The sequence below is a fragment of the Lactuca serriola genome, chromosome 9, assembly GCF_051521515.1.
Source record: "Lactuca serriola cultivar US96UC23 chromosome 9, Lser_US96UC23_V15, whole genome shotgun sequence".
NCBI classification, from domain to species: domain Eukaryota; kingdom Viridiplantae; phylum Streptophyta; class Magnoliopsida; order Asterales; family Asteraceae; genus Lactuca; species Lactuca serriola.
Window position 1 is genome coordinate 51378112 of NC_136416.1, and position 17174 is coordinate 51395285.

Genomic DNA, 17174 nt, shown 5'->3' on the forward strand with positions numbered 1-17174 from the left:
CTCATCTTTTTACCTAGTTGGGTGAAGGACATGCATGGGTCATGCATGCCCATAAACTCTGCATTTTTATGGACCATTAGGGTCCCAATAAGCTTACTAGAAAGTATTAATAAAGGGCTTAACAAATTAAGGACTCAACCTATTAAGTTGTCCAAGTGTATTGTTGTGACATCCCCATTTTCATGGCCAGAAAAGGCCGATTTGTTTATGCTTGATTTTGAAAATCAGAGTATCTCTTAAAGAAATATGTTGCGGAATTTGTTCCCAGAAAAACATGATAAATATATTATCAAAGCATTTCCGAAGAAATGTATTTTGTTCATATTAAAACTTTGGGATGTCAACGTCAATACTGAAACATAAGCATAAACAGACCTTACATTTATTTACACTAGTGATCTACATCTCCTTTAAATCTCTCAGTGTAAAGTAGCTTTGTATTAATACCTGTGATACAAATAGACTGAGTGGGTCAGGTTGGGAAACCTGGTGAGTACATAGGGTTTTCAACCCACAATAATATAATTATTACGTTTAGGGGTGCAAACGAGCCAAGTTACTCGTGAGCTATTTGGGATCAGATCGTTAAAAGTTTGACTCAAAACCGATTTTAAACGATCCAAATCCGAGCTCGAGCTTAAAATTAAGCTCATTTATTAAACGAGCTCCAGCTCGTGCCTATGTCACTAAGCTTGATTAGGCTCGCGAGCCTAAACGAGCCTTTATATAGAATACTTTATTATAATTTTTATATATTAAAATAAAAACATATTTGGGGATTAAGGATTTATGGTATTAGTAAACGAGTTTCTTAACGAGCTCGAGCCGAGCTTAAGCTTATTTAGGCACATCAGACAAAAAACGAGCCAAGCTCGAGCCCGAGTCGAACTTGTATAATTATTTACGAGCTCGAGCCGAGCTTGATACAAGAAGCTCGAATCAAGCCGAGCTCGAGCTCGAGCCTCGTATAACTTAAACGAGACCGAGCCGAGCCTGACCAGGCTCGGGCTCGGCTCGGCTCGTTTGCACCCCTAATTACGTTTAATCATCAAACAATCAACCCAATTACCCATCCCCATTATCTTCTTTATTTCATAAGGATTTACTCTAAGAATTATCTACCACTCATTCCTAAGGAATAGGCACGAAGTACATCGTTGTCTATGACATAACTGTCAATGTTATCTATTAGGCACAACTGTTGATATAATCATATAGGCACAGCTGCCAGGATTATGACATTCTCTATTAGGCATAACTGCTGATATTATCCTTTAGGCACAACTGCCAGGATTATGATGTTCTCTATTAGGCACATGTGCTAATATTATCCTTTAGGCGCAGCTGCCAGAATATTTAGAGTACATCTGGTGAACACGTAGTTCAAAGACACCTATTGAACACTCAGTTCAAAAATATCTAATGAACACTTGTTCAATAATACCTAATGAACATATTGTAACGCCCGTAGATCCGGGCTAGTCAATTTAGGGATAATAGGGGTCGAAAACGACTTTTCGGCAAAAGATTATTTAGAATAAATAATCTTAACCAAGTTGTAGTATATGTTACAAGGTTTCCGTACATATAAAGAGCGCCGAAATCCGAGTTATAACGAAGAAGTTATGACCCGTCGAAGTTTCGCGACGGAACCGGCACGACGCCGGGAAGCGTAAATAGTGAATTTACGATAGAGTGAGATTTAGCCTTAGCACTCTAAACGAAAGTCGTAAAATATGTTAAACTAAGAACATCGATAAAAAGAACGCCCAAATCTGACTTCGTATGAGGAAGTTATGATTTTTCTAAGATTCAGCATAGTAGTGCACAGCCCGAAATCTGAATTTTAGATCGGTCGATTTTTAGCCGACAGGATCTAAATGAAAGTTGTAGTACTTGTAAATACCAACACGTAGATATAAAGAACATCGATAATAGAGCTCGTATGCAAAAGATATGGACGAAGCTTAGTCCCTACTTTTCGAGCGCGGCGAATTCGATACAGTTTTGTAAATCCGAGATAGAATGAGAATTAGCCAACGAGGTCTAAATGAGAGTTGAAGATCTCATTAATAGGAACTCAACGGTAAAAAGACAGACAAAAACGGAGCTCGTATGCGAAAGTTATGGACGAAGCTTAGTCTCTACTTTTCGAGCGCGGCGAATTCGATACAGTTTTGTAAATCCGAGATAGAATGAGAATTAGCTAACGAGGTCTAAATGAAAGTTGAAGATCTCATTAATAGGAACTCAACGGTAAAAAGACAGACAAAAACGGAGCTCGTATGCAAAAGTTACGGACGAAGCTTGGTGACTACTTTACTATACACTTCCTATTAATAAGAGATGAACTCTTCATTATTTCCTCACACCTTCAAACCTTTCTTTCTCTCTCTAACTTCTCTCTAACCTCCCTAAACCCCTCCCAAGTCTAGGGAACCTCCCTATCACGAGAAGAAAGCCTCGGAGCGCCCGACGGCTCCGAGAAGAAAAGCTTTCGGCTCGGAAACGCTGCTCCAGCGAAGCCCGGTTTTTAATAAAAACCCGCTGTAAGTGAGTTACGTCTATACTATTTAATATAGCTTTTATTTAATTATAGTAACATTATTAGGACCTTAAAATAATTATTTGGGATATTATTATGAGTTATATTGAGTGTTATTTAACGCTTATATAATAGTAATAATAGCTAGACTATTAATTAGTCGCGATTAATGTTAAAACTAAGCTATAGTGGTATTAATACTAGGTTTTGGTCAAGGAAAAATTGTTTTAAGAAGTAACGAAGTGTTTTCCGAGTGCTGAGTCACCACCTTACCAGGTGAGTGCATAGTTACTTTCATCTTACACATAGATATGAAGTATTTTATATAAGTTACGTGCTATGTGTGCATATTATCTGAGTACTTGCTGTCTATGCTAGATGAACGATTTTATACATATTTTAAATGATTTAAACTGTATATGTATTTTATATCTACGATAATGTTGGGGTAAAACATGGGTATATGTAATAAATGGAATATGAGTTGGATGATGAGTTGAGAGGTGTTATAGACCACGAGGTGAGGGTGAGAGGTGGACAATGTGAGAAGCCTTTCCCAAATGATGGCCCCGTCATTCAGCAGAGTATGGATGACAACCACGGACTATTCTAGACAGTCCAGTGGAACACTAGCAGGCTCGCAACCTGTACGTGTTGTGAACGATGTGTTCACCCAGTGTACTCTAAACCATGGCGTCCATGCAGACTTGGTGCCTAAACCTTGGTGATCATGCAGACTTGATGCCTAAACCGTGGTGATCATGCATACTTGATACCTAAACCTTGGTGATCATGCAGACTTGATGCCTAAACCCTGGCGACTATGCAGACTTAGCGCCTAAACCCTGGCGACTATATAGACTTAGTGCCTAAGCCCTGGCGACTATGCAGACTTAGTGCCCGTTGTGTAAACCGTGGCAACAATGGACTTCATGTTGTTTCCTTAGGATGATCCTTAGGAATGAATGAATGAGAAATAGCTGATTCTTAGGGTAGATCCTTAAGAATAAAGAAGATAATGGGGATGGGTAATTTGGTTGATTGTTTGATTGTTTAAACATAATAATTATATTATTATTGGTTGAAAACCCTATGTACTCACCAGGTTTCCCAATCTGACCCACTCAATTTATTTATATCACAAGTGTTGATATGAAGTCACATTACACTGAGAGATTTAAAAGAGATGTAGATCACTAGTGTAAATGAATGTAAGTTCTGTTTATGCTTATGTTTCTATATTGACAATGACATCCCAAATGTTTTAAAAGTGAATAAAAATATATTTCTTTAGAAATGCTTTGATAACCGATTATCATGTTTTTCTGGGAACAAATTCCGCAACCTTTTTTATTAAAAGAGATACTCTAATTTTTATAAAGCATAAACAAAATCGGTCTTTTCTGGCCGTAAAAATGGGGATGTCACACATATAGTTCAAAAATAACTAATGAACACATAGTTCAAAAATAACGAATGAACACATAGTTTAAAAATACCTAATGAACACATAGTTCAAAAACACCTAATGAACACACAGTTCAAAAATACCAAATGAACACATAGTTCAAAAACACCTACAGGTTACGAGCCTGCTAACGTTCCACTGAACTATCTAGAATAGTTTGTGGTCGTTGTCTATACTCTGCTAGATGACTAGATCATCTTGAACATTGAGATCTCTCATCAATTTTTATTTCATTACACGTCATCTAATTCATCTACTCATGTTTTACCCAACATATTTGTAGATATAAAATGCATGTACAGTTTAAATCGTTTAAAACATGTATAAAATTGTTCATCCATCATAGATATCAAGAACACAAATAATATGCACACATTGCACGTAATTTATATTAAATACTTCATATCTATGTGTAAGATGAAAGTAACTATGCACTCACTTGTAGCGTGCTTTAATAGAATCTATCTAGAAACGGTCAGCGGTTCATGGTCGTCGGGCTCGGGAAGCAGAAACGGCCTTCGGAAATGAGAGAAAATGAAAGTAGAAGGTGTAATGAAAGAATGGGTCTCGATTGCTATTTATAGGCTGATTTTGGCTCTCTCACGTCGTGAGCCACACATGCTCATGTCGTGAGCCATGCCTGATCACCCCGTAGACTTACCACTTGCATTTATAGCTCTGAAACGTGTCCGGACGACTTCTCACGTCGTGAGAATGATAAGCTCACGCCGTAAGCTTTCAAGAGTCATCCCGTAGACTTCCCAAGTGTTTTCTACGCTCGATTAGTGTCTGTTTGACTCCTCACGTCGTGAGAAATCATGTTCACGTCGTGATTTTTTGACTCCTCATGCCATGAATTTCTATGCTCACGTCGTGAGTCCAGTCAGATTAGGGTTTCTGACACGTGTCATGCTCTCAGGCAACTACATTTTCGGAAGGTCATAACTTTTGCATACGATCTCTGTTTTTGACGTTCTTTATGTCCACGCGTAGGTGGAGACATACTCTACAACTTTTATTTAGACCCATAAGGCTAAAAAGTAATTTATCATAAACTCACTTTTTACGATTCCCGGTGTCGTGTCGGTTTTGTCGCGAAACTTCGACAGATCATAACTTCTTCGTTATAACTCGGATTTCAGCGTTCTTTATATGTACGAAAACCTTGTGACATATAATACAACTTAGTTAAGATTATTTATTCTGAATAATCCTCTATCAAAAAGCCATTTTTGACGCTTATCGTCTCTAAATTGACTAGTCCGAATCTGCGGGCGCTACAATTCTCCATGACTGTTTTGTCTAGACTTTGCCACGATGTGGTGGCATGCCTATCACGACATGGTAGCGGATTTAATCATGACTAAGTTGGCTAGCCATGACGTAGCTATGTTTTCCATGGTGTGGAGACCATTAATCGTTGACTTTGGGTCAAATTGTTAGTTTTATAGTGTAAACTGAGGTCTGACAATTGGGTGTTTCGTTAGGTAGGTTGCGGTACTGGTTTCACAACTATATGATCTATGAGATATCCAATTTCGAGAGCGAGATGAGTTTCTCACTTTACTTTTCCGTATGTGCTAGATTGTCTTTGTGACTCTTGCATGCTTGTTGGATGGGGCCTGTTATATGGGCGGGGACCAGTATGAGGCGGGGGCCTAGTATGAGGGTGGGGCCTATTAGTTGTGTGGGCGATATCCGATGCTATGTATGGTATGTGGTATTTTGAGGAACTCACTAAGCTTTGTGCTTATGGTTTTATGTTTAAATGTTTCAAGTACTTCAGGTTCAAAAGGAAAAGGCCCAACCTGATCACATTACATCCGTTGGAGTTGATTTCCGCATTATCTATTTTGATTTACTATGATGTTGAGAACTACAGTATACTTTGGTGGACTTTGAAATAAACGATTGTATGGGTTTTTTATGGTTTAAAAATGAAAATTTTACTAGTATTTTCAAGACGTTACAAAACCCACCGATGACATCATGGTGATGTAATCTTCGTTTATGTGCTAAAACTATCCTTTTGGGTCCAATTTAGTGTAACCAACACTTGACCAATTTTCTCTCCTTGTATAAATGCAAGGTAATTATTCATGAAAATGGTTGAACATATATACATATGAAATTGATCATTATCAATCTTTCTATCTCAAGAACATATGACATCACAAGGTAGTATGTGTTTAAGGTTTGGATTAGGTTCGTAATCCAAATCAGATTTCTTGGATTATCCCACTTCGGAATTTACATAACTCAGGTTATAAGGGACGAATTACAAATTCTAGAAAATGATATAATCAGATCCCAACATTATTGTTATTGTGAATCCTTATTTCTAACATACAGTGGGGATTATTCTTTACCAATTCTGTGTTTTATAAAAAAACGATTGATATTTTCCTTTTTTTAATATTGAAAGTATGATCGAACGGTAACAAGACACCACCCATTTTGGTCGACTATGTTGATTATTGATTACCCCTTTTTATTATATTCTAAATTATAGATAGATTATGATGTGAGAGTTAAAGACCAAAAAAATCATTGAAGATGTATAAAAAAATTAATGGATCATGTAAAAAGATATTCCACTCTGGCAAAGAAAAGGAGGTTTTGTTCTCTAGTTTAAAGATAAGAACCATGAAAGATAAAATCCAAGAAAGAAAAAAAGAGACTACACAAGCTTTGTGGCTGCAAATTGCCTATTCTGACCCCATTCTGTGAAACCAATCTCCTTTCTTTCCTTTTCTAAATCAGCTTTGGATGTTTTGTATTTCATTAAAACCTCAATTATTCGGATATCAATAGTGTTCATTAGATTCTTGAAATACCCATTGAATGGGAGCAAAGTTCCCAGCTTTTTAATGCTTTTGCCCCTAAAATGATTCTCTATCACATGAGCGACCCCTGAGTGACAAAAAAAGACGCTGGAGATAAGAGTAACTAGTGAACCACCCTTTTTGTTCTCCAAAGAAATAGAACCACTTGTCCATATTAAAGCGTCTTTCAAAGTCCAAAGAGAGTTCAGATTTGGGTATTTAAGAGAGAAGCCAAATTTAATCGAACTGGTATCCGGGTTTCTGGAACCGAATTGGGATTTGGGTTTCTCGATAAAAAGTTGTTAAGTGAATTGCGATTCAGGTAGAATTCATATTCAGTCAATTGAAATGGGATTTTAGTTTCTTGAAAGAAAAAGCATGAGAACTCCATAGCCACAAGCGAATTGGGTTTCGGGTTTTTGAGATAAAAAGCTTCGAAATTTTATATTAGGATCTTATCTGTTGAGGGGATGACAGGTGGGTGTAGTATCGTATGGTTTAGGAGAGATCTGAGGGTAGAAGATAACCCTGCTTTAGCTGCTGGTGTAAGATCAGGTAAAGTGATACCAGTGTTCATATGGGCACCCGAAGAAGAAGGTCATTATTACCCAGGAAGGGTATCAAGATGGTGGCTTAAACAGAGTTTATCTTTGCTTGATTCATCTTTGAAGAATCTTGGAACTTCTCTTATCACAAAACGATCTTCCGATAGTGTTTCTTCTCTTCTTGATGTCATTAAATCCACTGGTGCTACACAGCTCTTTTTTAACCACTTATATGGTTAGTCTCTCTACCTTCTTTTATTCGTTCAATTTATGCACTTTTGATTTAGATCTTGGTATGAAATAAGCTTAATTTGGTGTTTTGATGTGTTGTAGATCCATTATCTCTGGTTAGGGATCATAGAGCGAAGGAGATTTTGAGTGAAAATGGGATTATAGTGCGTTCATTTAATGCGGATTTGTTATATGAACCATGGGAAGTTCTTGATGATGAAGGTCGACCTTTTACTACATTTGCAGCGTTTTGGGAAAGGTGTCTTAGCATGCCTTATGATCCTGAGCCTCCTCAGCTTCCACCTAAAAGAATAATCTCAGGTTATTTTCTTTCATTATTTGGATTTTAGGGCATATATTTATCTACAATTTTTAGTTTTTTGTTTTGTTTTGTATGTTGGATATGGAGTAAATTTGGAAAGAAAACTAATCAATGGTCCTTGGTGTCTAGATGTGTGCTTAAACTTATTATTGCAACTTCAAGTGGATTATGATTATATGATTATTTAGAATCAAAATAATCATATTTGCAAAAAGTTGTGAATAATTGCTAACTTAGACATAGAAAATGGATAAAATATAGAAAACCATTTGTTATTTTGTCAATTTAGTCACCCAACTTAAAACGGTTATACTTTTTTTGTAACTGTTTAAGAAAAAAACAGATAGACAAAAAAAATCAATTACCTAGTTTTGGAAAATGCCAAAATATAGGACATATACACATATACACCGTGTGATCATGATTTTATTGATATAGCTCCTTTTATTTCCATATTGATTTGGCCACTAATATTATTATAATAACTATATATAAGATTTATTATACTTTTTCGAAACTGTTTAAGAAAAAAACAAAAAAAATTCAATTACCTAGTTTTCGAAAATGCCAAAATATAGGACAAATACACTGTATGATCATCATTTTATTGGTATAGCTACCGAACTTTTATTTCCATATTGATTTAGACACTAAATATTATATATAAGATTGGTTATACTTTTTTTACTGTTTAAGGAAAAGAACAAAAAGAATTCAATTAAATAGTTTTGGAAAATGTCAAAATATAATAACTAGATATAAGATGGATGCTATTATATGTATCTCCTCATTCACTAAATGGTCACATAATAGGGATACACAAACACTATTATATTCACATGGGGGCACGATATAGAAATTCTCTATAAGATTAGTGAATAAATCAATAAAATGGTAAAATTATGTTTTATTATTATTATTATTATTATTATTATTATTATAACATTTTTCAAAACATTTATGAGTTGCTCGACCCCCGGTCCGAAAATGGGCAAAGTTACAAAGTGGCACTTTGACTTCTGTCGTTTCTTTTTCGGTTTAACCATTTTCTAAAGTATGAACCCAGTATCTTTTTTTTTTTAAATCAAATTTTGTGGTTATGGAAAAGTTTGGAATCTAGGAAAACAAAACTTATTTTCTATAGTTTTTGATTTAGTCTTTGAACTATTATTTCTTAGGATAATAATTATAAATGAATAAAAGTTTCAGTGGTAAAATGATGAAAATACATTATATATTTAACATTTTTCAAAACCCAAAGGAAAAAGATTTTTTAAATGTTTAAAAATATAATAGTTTAATGACTACTGTTAATTTTTTAACTATTTCATGTTAGTTTTTAAATATTTGAGTAAGTTGATAAACATTGTAGTAATGCAAAAAAAAAAAAAAAAAATGAAAGACAAATAATTTATATAGTTCACACAATTAAGATGATCGGCTATGTTCATGCTATGAGAGAGAGGTTTTTGCTGAATGACTTTTTGAAACATTAGGTAACATGAATTTAGGGGATATATATGTTTTTTTGACCTAAAATTGTCAATAAGACCAATCCGAAAACTCGGACAAATCTTACCCATGACGAAATCTGAAGGTGATTTTGATATAGGAACTAGCCCATAAAAGATTTGTTTCTTGGACGTTGTCCCACAACAAAAATTTTGACAAATCTAGCTTGTGCCGAAATTCGAGAGCATGATTTTATTGCTTGGTCTACCTAACTGTTATAGAGAAAAATGATGAATCAGTCACCACAACTTAATAATCTATCACTTGGAAGCTAATGAATAAAAGGGTGTTTGGAATTACTTTTCAAAATGATTTTTTGAACTTTTGGCTTTTTCAAAAAGCTAAAAGTTTGAAAATATGTTTGGCAATTCTAAAAGTCCTTTAGAATGAGTTTTTACTAAGAAGAAAAATAAATGATTTTAAAAGTTAGGAATATGTAACTTTTGGTTTTTTAGCATTCGCTCATTCAAAAGTTAATCAAAACATATTTTAAAACATTATAAGACAAAAAGTCATTTTGTTAAAAAGAACTTTTTTAAGCTAAAAAACAATGTCAAACACCCCCAAAATATGTTTACCATCCAAATTAGAACTCTGTAACATCCATCTTTCTGTGGTCCACACCTTCTCTTCAAATACCTAGAAGTCTAGTTGAAGTCATATACACTTTCAACTTCTTTGTAGTCAAACACATTGGTAAACATCTTTTTTAGATTATTCGTACCAATGATTTTTTTATTAGATTTAGAGTCCTTATTACTTGATCTACCTAACAACTACTGTAAACAATTAAACGGCTAAAACTATTAAATAATAAATATATTTTGTGTTTGTCCATATTTTTTCTTATTGAGGTAAATGTAAAATAAGATGCTTAATAGTTTTGAATGTTTGTTCAGGTGACGTGTCTAAATGCCCTTCAGACACGTTAGTTTTCGAAAACGAATCAGAGAAAGGAAGCAATGCACTTCTATCTCGAGCATGGACGCCGGGGTGGAGCAATGGAAACAAAGCCCTAACAGCTTTCATCAACGGGCCATTACTACATTACTCCATTAACCGGAGGAAAGCCGATAGCGCCACCACTTCCTTCCTTTCCCCCCACCTCCATTTCGGTGAAGTTAGCGTCAGAAAAGTCTTCCACCAAGCTCGAATCAAACAAATCCTCTGGGCAAACGAAGGTAACAAATCCGGTGAAGAAAGCGTTAATCTGTTCCTCAAATCAATCGGTCTTCGTGAATACTCAAGGTACATGAGCTTTAACCATCCCTACAGTCACGAAAGACCGCTTTTAGGGCATTTGAAGTTTTTCCCTTGGGTGATTGATGAAGGGTATTTTAAGGTATGGAGACAAGGTAGAACAGGGTACCCTTTGGTTGATGCGGGGATGCGAGAACTTTGGGCTACTGGTTGGCTTCATGATCGAATTAGGGTTGTGGTTTCGAGTTTTTTTGTCAAGGTTTTACAGCTTCCATGGAGATGGGGGATGAAATATTTCTGGGATACTTTGTTAGATGCAGATCTTGAAAGTGATGCTCTCGGCTGGCAATATATCTCCGGTAGTCTACCTGATAGTCATGAGCTTGAACGCATCGACAATCCCCAGGTTTGACGTTAATTTCACTTGTTTAAATTGTTTGAATCAAATTGTTGAAATTTTTTGTATGTTTTATCACAGATCGAGGGGTATAAATTTGACCCAAATGGTGAATACGTAAGAAGATGGCTGCCGGAGCTTTCTAGACTACCGACTGAATGGATCCACCACCCATGGAACGCACCGGAATTCGTGCTTCAAGCTGCCGGAATTGAGCTCGGATCCAATTACCCTCTTCCGATTGTGAAAATCGATACAGCACAAACTCGATTACAACAAGCACTTACACAAATGTGGCAACACGAAGCCAATTCCAGAGCTGTTCTTGAAAACGGAATCGAAGAAGGACTAGGTGATTCCACCGATGATACTCCGATTGCTTTCCCACAAGACATGCAAATGGAAACGGAACAGGATAACCTCGGGAACCGTGTAACAACCACAATCCGCCATTACGAAGATCAAATGGTACCTAGTTTGACTGTGACTACATCTTTGTTTAGAGGAACAGAACAAGAAGAAGAAGAGGAGGAAGAATCGTCCACAGATCATAGAAACGGCGGACACGATGATAGGAGAGCTGAAGTTCCCGATGATGATGATATGAATCTGGAATCGGGAAGAGAAGGAATTCAATCGGTGATTCCACAGTTTAATAACCAGATAGATCTAAGGAACATTAATGGAGGTGGTGGTGGTTCACATTCACCGGCGGAATCTTCAAGTGGGACAAGTTTTAGGCGGGAAAGAGATGGAGTTATGGTGCCTGTGTGGTCGCCTGGAAATTCAGATACTTCTTCTTATTTGCAGAGGCATCCACAGTCGCATCAAGTAATCAACTGGAGACAACTTTCTCAAACCGGGTAAATTTATTTGGATCATATTTCATTCATTATTTAAATCTTTGGGATCAAATACGTAAATTACTCTAAACCACAGGGACCATTCCTGTAATTTACTCTTAGTTTAATAATGTTGTATTGTGGTGTTAATAAACAGGTAATCTGAGAAGTTAGGAGCTGAAAGATGTGGAAAGATAGTTTTTCCATTTATGATTCATGTGCTGTTTATATCTATGACTATAAAGAAAAAAAGTGTTTTAGACATAAGAATTCTGGAGTGCTTTAGAAACCCAGATTTTTTTTTTTTTTTTTTAATATTATATTCATGGAATTGTTGTTGTACTGTAGCGTACAATCTATCAATGCAATGTGTGGGGGTGATTGATCATATCATGATCACTATAACAAAACATTTACTTTTACACCATGGATTGTGAATAAATATTGTTGTAAATGTTTTTGGTGCTTTCGACTTCGATGTCTTGATTTTCTTGATTTGGTTGTCGGAGAAGAGTGTATATGATGGTTGAGGTTATGGATCCTAGGATAGGGGCAACAATGTAAATCCACAGGTTTTTGTAATCGTTGGCTACGACAGCGGGCCCTATGCTTCTTGCAGGGTTCATGGAAGCTCCCGTGATTGGCCTGCAATAAAAAATGAACTTAGAAAAAGCATCTTTACTGGAGAGATTTTATTAGATTAATCTATTAAATGGATAACGAAATATTCATTTTTCTTCTGTTCATAATAAAAAAAAAAAATCGTTGTTTAACGAAATGGTGATTTGTGAAAAATGAAATTGGACATCAGTTTCTTTTCCTATAGCTTTAAGTGAAGACTTTTTTGTGTTATTTTAGTTTTACACTTCATGTTCTCATTTCAGTAACATTTAATCATTTTATAAAATATAAATCTTTGTTATTTTTCTGTAACATTTAATCCTATTTACCATTTTTCAAGATTTAAGCAAAATTTAGCTACTGGATCAAAATAGTCATGTTTTTTTTTTTTTTTTTTTACAAATCGCTTCTAGGAAAATCTTGTCATTGTGAATATCTGTGAAATAACATCATTTTCAGGATTTTTGTAGGCAATATCTGCGAAAATCTTAGTCATTTGATAAAAAATGGGTCCCAAAAATAGTTTTGAAAAAAAGTTCGCAGATATCATCTGCGAAAATCCAGGTTTTATTTGCAAAAATCAAATATCATGTGGAAAAATTTTGAATTAAAAATCTTCAAAAACCATTTTACACCCAAAAACTTGATGTTGTAGTTTGACCTACGATAAAACAAGAGGTTTCTTATCATATTTCATAGGATATCTCATATGTTGATTTTGTAGATGTGAGAATTTTTTTTATTTTAATAGAATGAACTACAAAATTAAGCTTTCTTCGTTGTGGAAATAATTTTTGATTATTTTTAATACAAAAAACTTCAAAAAGAGATGATCTAAAATAAAGTTTCATAGATGATGGTCAATTTTCATAGGTAAAACCTGAATTTTTGCAAATGATATTTGCCTTTTTTTTCAAATCTAGTTTTCGGACTCATTTTTTGATGATTGAGATTTTCGCAAATGTCATTTGTGAAAATCATCTAAACGGTAATGTTTAAGAGATTTTCACAAACATGCAAAACATCATAGTTATTTTGGTCTAGTAGCTAATTTTGGGTTAAATCTTGAAAAGTGGATAATAAAATAGCCTCATTTATATTTTTCTCAAATGAAAATGGATTTTATGTATGAAAAACAGTATCTTATAAAAACACTTGTCAAGATGATGAAAATGAAACCATTTTCAAATATTAAAAAATCTATCATATACTTTAATATTCTTTTTTGTCTTTTATCTTTATAACTATGTACGTGTCATCAATATAAAATATGGTTGGGATTAAAAGTTGATAAGCTAGAGTAGGAATTTATGAAACATTTTAAATATATTAGATTTAATGTTTAATTAATCGAAAAAAAAAGCTTTTGAAAAAGTGCAAAACAAAAAACATAAAATTCATAAAAAAGTTGAACCCCAAAAAAAAATTAAAAATTAAAACCATTGCATGAAAATGGTATCGCCTTCTTAGTTCTTACCCTGCAATTATGACATTGAACATCAGTGTTCCTCCAATCGCAACCCCTGCAAGCTCCTTGCTCTACATAATCCATCGTCTCAAGATTAAAATCAACACATTTGAGAGTAAAGAAACTAAAATCAGATAGAAAAGATAGAACATACTGATCGATCATCAGTTGCAGCACCATTAATGGCGAACATCAACACAAAAGTGATGATGAATTCCCACAAGAAAGCTTCTAAATCTGTTGTGGGATTTGAATACCGAGTTAAAGTTGGCAGAGTGTCGTTTTGATGATTGAACAGAATTTTCAAAGTGAGACATGCAACCACAGAACCTAAAAGTTGAGACACCACATACATCGGCAACTACAACAACAACAAAATCCCAGATCAAAATAGCACATGATAATTGAAATTTGAGTGCGAAATTTAGGGTTCTTACATATATCAGAGGCAATCTTCCTGTAATCGCAAAAGCGATAGACACAGCAGGATTGAAATGAGCACCAGAAATATGCCCAAGTGTATATATCAGAGCCATTAAAGATAAACCCCACACCATAGCAATCCCCAAAATTGTTAAAGATTGATCTCTATCAACAAGTGCAGATCCACACCCTGCAAATATCAAGATATATGTCCCAAGAAGCTCTGCGATAATCTGGGTTTTGTTAAAAGAAACGATCAATTATCAGCACTCTCGAGTTCATGACGAAAACGGGTAAAAACCCTAAAAAAATTCACTACCTTTTGACAGTAAGGTGGAAGAACAATAACATTATTGAGGAAACTTTTCTGGGTTTGTTTGATCTTTGGTTGCTCTGGAGCAACTGGTAATGTGCTCCTGAGTGGAGTGTGTTTGGGTGAAAATGTATATGCTGTTGAAATTGATTCCGCCATTGATGAGCTGAAGCTAGAAAATGCAGAGTGATATGGATTTTGTTGTAATGTGGTGTTTATATATAGTTGAATTGAGTTCGATTTCGCGCCAGATATGGTTTCCAAAAGATTGGTAGAATAATGAAGCCGGCCATTAAAATGGAAGGTAGTGAGTGAACTTGATCGAGTGATTGAGTTTATTTGAATGGCTCTGTGTACAAATCGCCGAATGAGTTCTTGTTTTTTGGTATTCAGTGAAGAGATTTGCTTGTGAAAGAGACAGACAAAGAGAAAAATAACTCGTCATGTTAACATCAAATCAAGGATTTTTGGTTTTTTTAATTGCCATTTTATTTATGTATTTTCTACTTGTAATAACAACCTACTTTAAATTTTTGTATACTTTAAGTTTTTGTATATGTTATTGTATTAAATATAACAATTTGACTAATAAACAGGTTGTTTAATTCGCCATCCTAGTCGAACAATCATCCTATATCATCCAGGTAAATAGATTCCCATCATAAGTGAGTCGTTTGTGGGAAGATCATAATAGTATTGTACAATTGTTAATATTTATTTTTTAAACAAATTTCTAACTGTTTTGGACCGACTAAGTACATCTTATATGAACCGTAACACCCAAAAAAATTCAAACTTTAAAATACTATGGTTTTAAAATCTTTTTGGGTAATAAACCACATTTAAGAAAAACCAGTCCCACAAAAATATTTACAAATATTGGTATTAAGCATCATACAAACCATAACAAGCAATTGAGAATTACATCAATACAATAAATAAGGAACTTAAGAAGTTTCACTCCATTCTCTATCTTTGGACTTTTAACTTTCATATATCATCCTCTCTCATTAACTATAACCTAAGATATATGACATTAAAAGCAGGGGCGAAACACAAATAATAAAACTGGGGGCCAAAACCAAAAACTTTGTTAAATAAAACTTTTCGAATGATCATAAATTGTAAATTTATGAGTCATAGTTACAATATACACTACATCTATTCACATATAAAGCATCACCAGTAATTCACTTCTAAAATACCTAACCACTAAAATAAAAGCATGTGAGTATGACAAAATATATCAAGTAATAAGTTCATAGTAAAATGAGGTTATAGTTGTATCTTGTTTGTATCTTCGTCCGTTCATGTTTATATGTATATACATATACATTTTTTTTGAACGAGTATATACGTATACATACATATACACACAACTATACATGTGTATGATGTGTACATATATTGTTGTACATAAATACTAAACTTATAGAAAAATTGCAGCTTAAATTATGGATATGTTCATCAAAACTCATTTTCACAAATAAACTTCAGTGATGACTTTTCACAAACACTTCATGTGCAACTCTACATGTTCAATTCCGACAACGTTAAATTGTGGTACAAATGACTGAATGTACAATTTTCTCAAGTAATAAATAGATCAAATCAACAAATTTAAAAATAAATAAATAAATAAACACCTAATACATAACCATAAATGTAAAAACTTGGCGTTTGCAAGGGAAAGTTAGAGAAATAGAAAGAGATATAGAGAGTACAATATGGAATCGGTGGTGGTTGAAGGGAGGAAGTGATCTTGTTTCAATCTTGTCTCCATTTCATCATTTGCATCTTTACATCTTGATTATTCAGTAGAAATGATTCCCCAACAAATATACATCCCCACCCTTTTTTCGTTGGGTAGTTGCCTTCATCACAACCATTATAGGATCCTTCCTCTGCAACATCTATGGTAAACAACATAGATCTGGTGAAAAACAGAGGGGTCATGGCCTCCCCTGGCCCCTTAAAGGATCCGCCACTGATTAAAAGAGATACATAAGACAATAATGTCTCGTAAGCTACGCGGGTTTGTGACCCATAATCTACATCACATTTTCATTAAAACATTTCATATTTGCAAAACATATTTCAAATAGGCATTTTCACATTCCGTTTCATATGAAAAACATTTCATTTTTGTAAAACATATTTTTAAATAGACATTTTTCCACATTCTATTCCATATCAAAACATTTCATTACTCATAACATATTTTAAAAGTTATTACTTTTCACCTTCCATTCCTTCTTTCATTAAGGGCTAATTTCGGTGTAAACTGTTGTCATTTTTATACTTAGGACCTAGCAATATCCCCAAGTCTATACCAAAGTGGAAAGAACAAATCAATCCACCACAACATTATTTCCATTAGGACATCTATCTCACGAAGGGGAGGTGTCACCCTGATAGATTCCTCTATATCACGTTACGGGGACATCATGGTGCGAGCAATA

At 34.5% G+C, this 17174-nt stretch overlaps 2 protein-coding genes across 2 annotated transcripts; one reads left to right on the top strand and one right to left on the bottom strand.

Annotated features, from left to right (window-relative positions):
• The first annotated feature begins 6709 nt into the window (after positions 1 to 6709).
• On the top strand, positions 6710 to 12275 carry LOC145073607 (cryptochrome-1-like). The gene is made up of 5 exons (XM_079020142.1): positions 6710 to 7618; positions 7717 to 7935; positions 10348 to 11054; positions 11127 to 11908; positions 12045 to 12275. The coding sequence occupies exons 1-5, from the start codon at positions 7309 to 7311 to the stop codon at positions 12046 to 12048; spliced, it is 2022 nt and encodes a 673-aa protein (XP_078876268.1). The 5' UTR covers positions 6710 to 7308; the 3' UTR covers positions 12049 to 12275.
• LOC145075688 (nodulin-26-like) lies at positions 12120 to 14871 on the bottom strand. The gene is made up of 5 exons (XM_079021836.1): positions 14719 to 14871; positions 14414 to 14632; positions 14131 to 14337; positions 13986 to 14047; positions 12120 to 12532 (listed from the first exon to the last, which is right to left on the bottom strand). Exons 1-5 carry the CDS (start codon positions 14869 to 14871, stop codon positions 12307 to 12309), a joined length of 867 nt encoding a protein of 288 aa, XP_078877962.1. The 3' UTR covers positions 12120 to 12306.
• Positions 14872 to 17174: the final 2303 nt, after the last annotated feature.

What these genes read in the sequence shown, in the direction of transcription:
- LOC145073607 (XM_079020142.1), top strand. Translation starts at nt 7,309, where the DNA reads ATGACAGGTGGGTGTAGTATCGTATGGTTTAGGAGAGATCTGAGGGTA. An exon ending in CTTTTTTAACCACTTATATG is followed by an intron (nt 7,619 to 7,716) that starts GTTAGTCTCTCT and finishes GATGTGTTGTAG; the next exon opens with ATCCATTATCTCTGGTTAGG. An exon ending in AACGCATCGACAATCCCCAG is followed by an intron (nt 11,055 to 11,126) that starts GTTTGACGTTAA and finishes GTTTTATCACAG; the next exon opens with ATCGAGGGGTATAAATTTGA.
- LOC145075688 (XM_079021836.1), bottom strand. Translation starts at nt 14,871, where the DNA reads ATGGCGGAATCAATTTCAACAGCATATACATTTTCACCCAAACACACT. An exon ending in GAAGATTGCCTCTGATATAT is followed by an intron (nt 14,338 to 14,413) that starts GTAAGAACCCTA and finishes TTGTTGTTGTAG; the next exon opens with TTGCCGATGTATGTGGTGTC. An exon ending in TTCAATGTCATAATTGCAGG is followed by an intron (nt 12,533 to 13,985) that starts GTAAGAACTAAG and finishes TTTTTATTGCAG; the next exon opens with GCCAATCACGGGAGCTTCCA.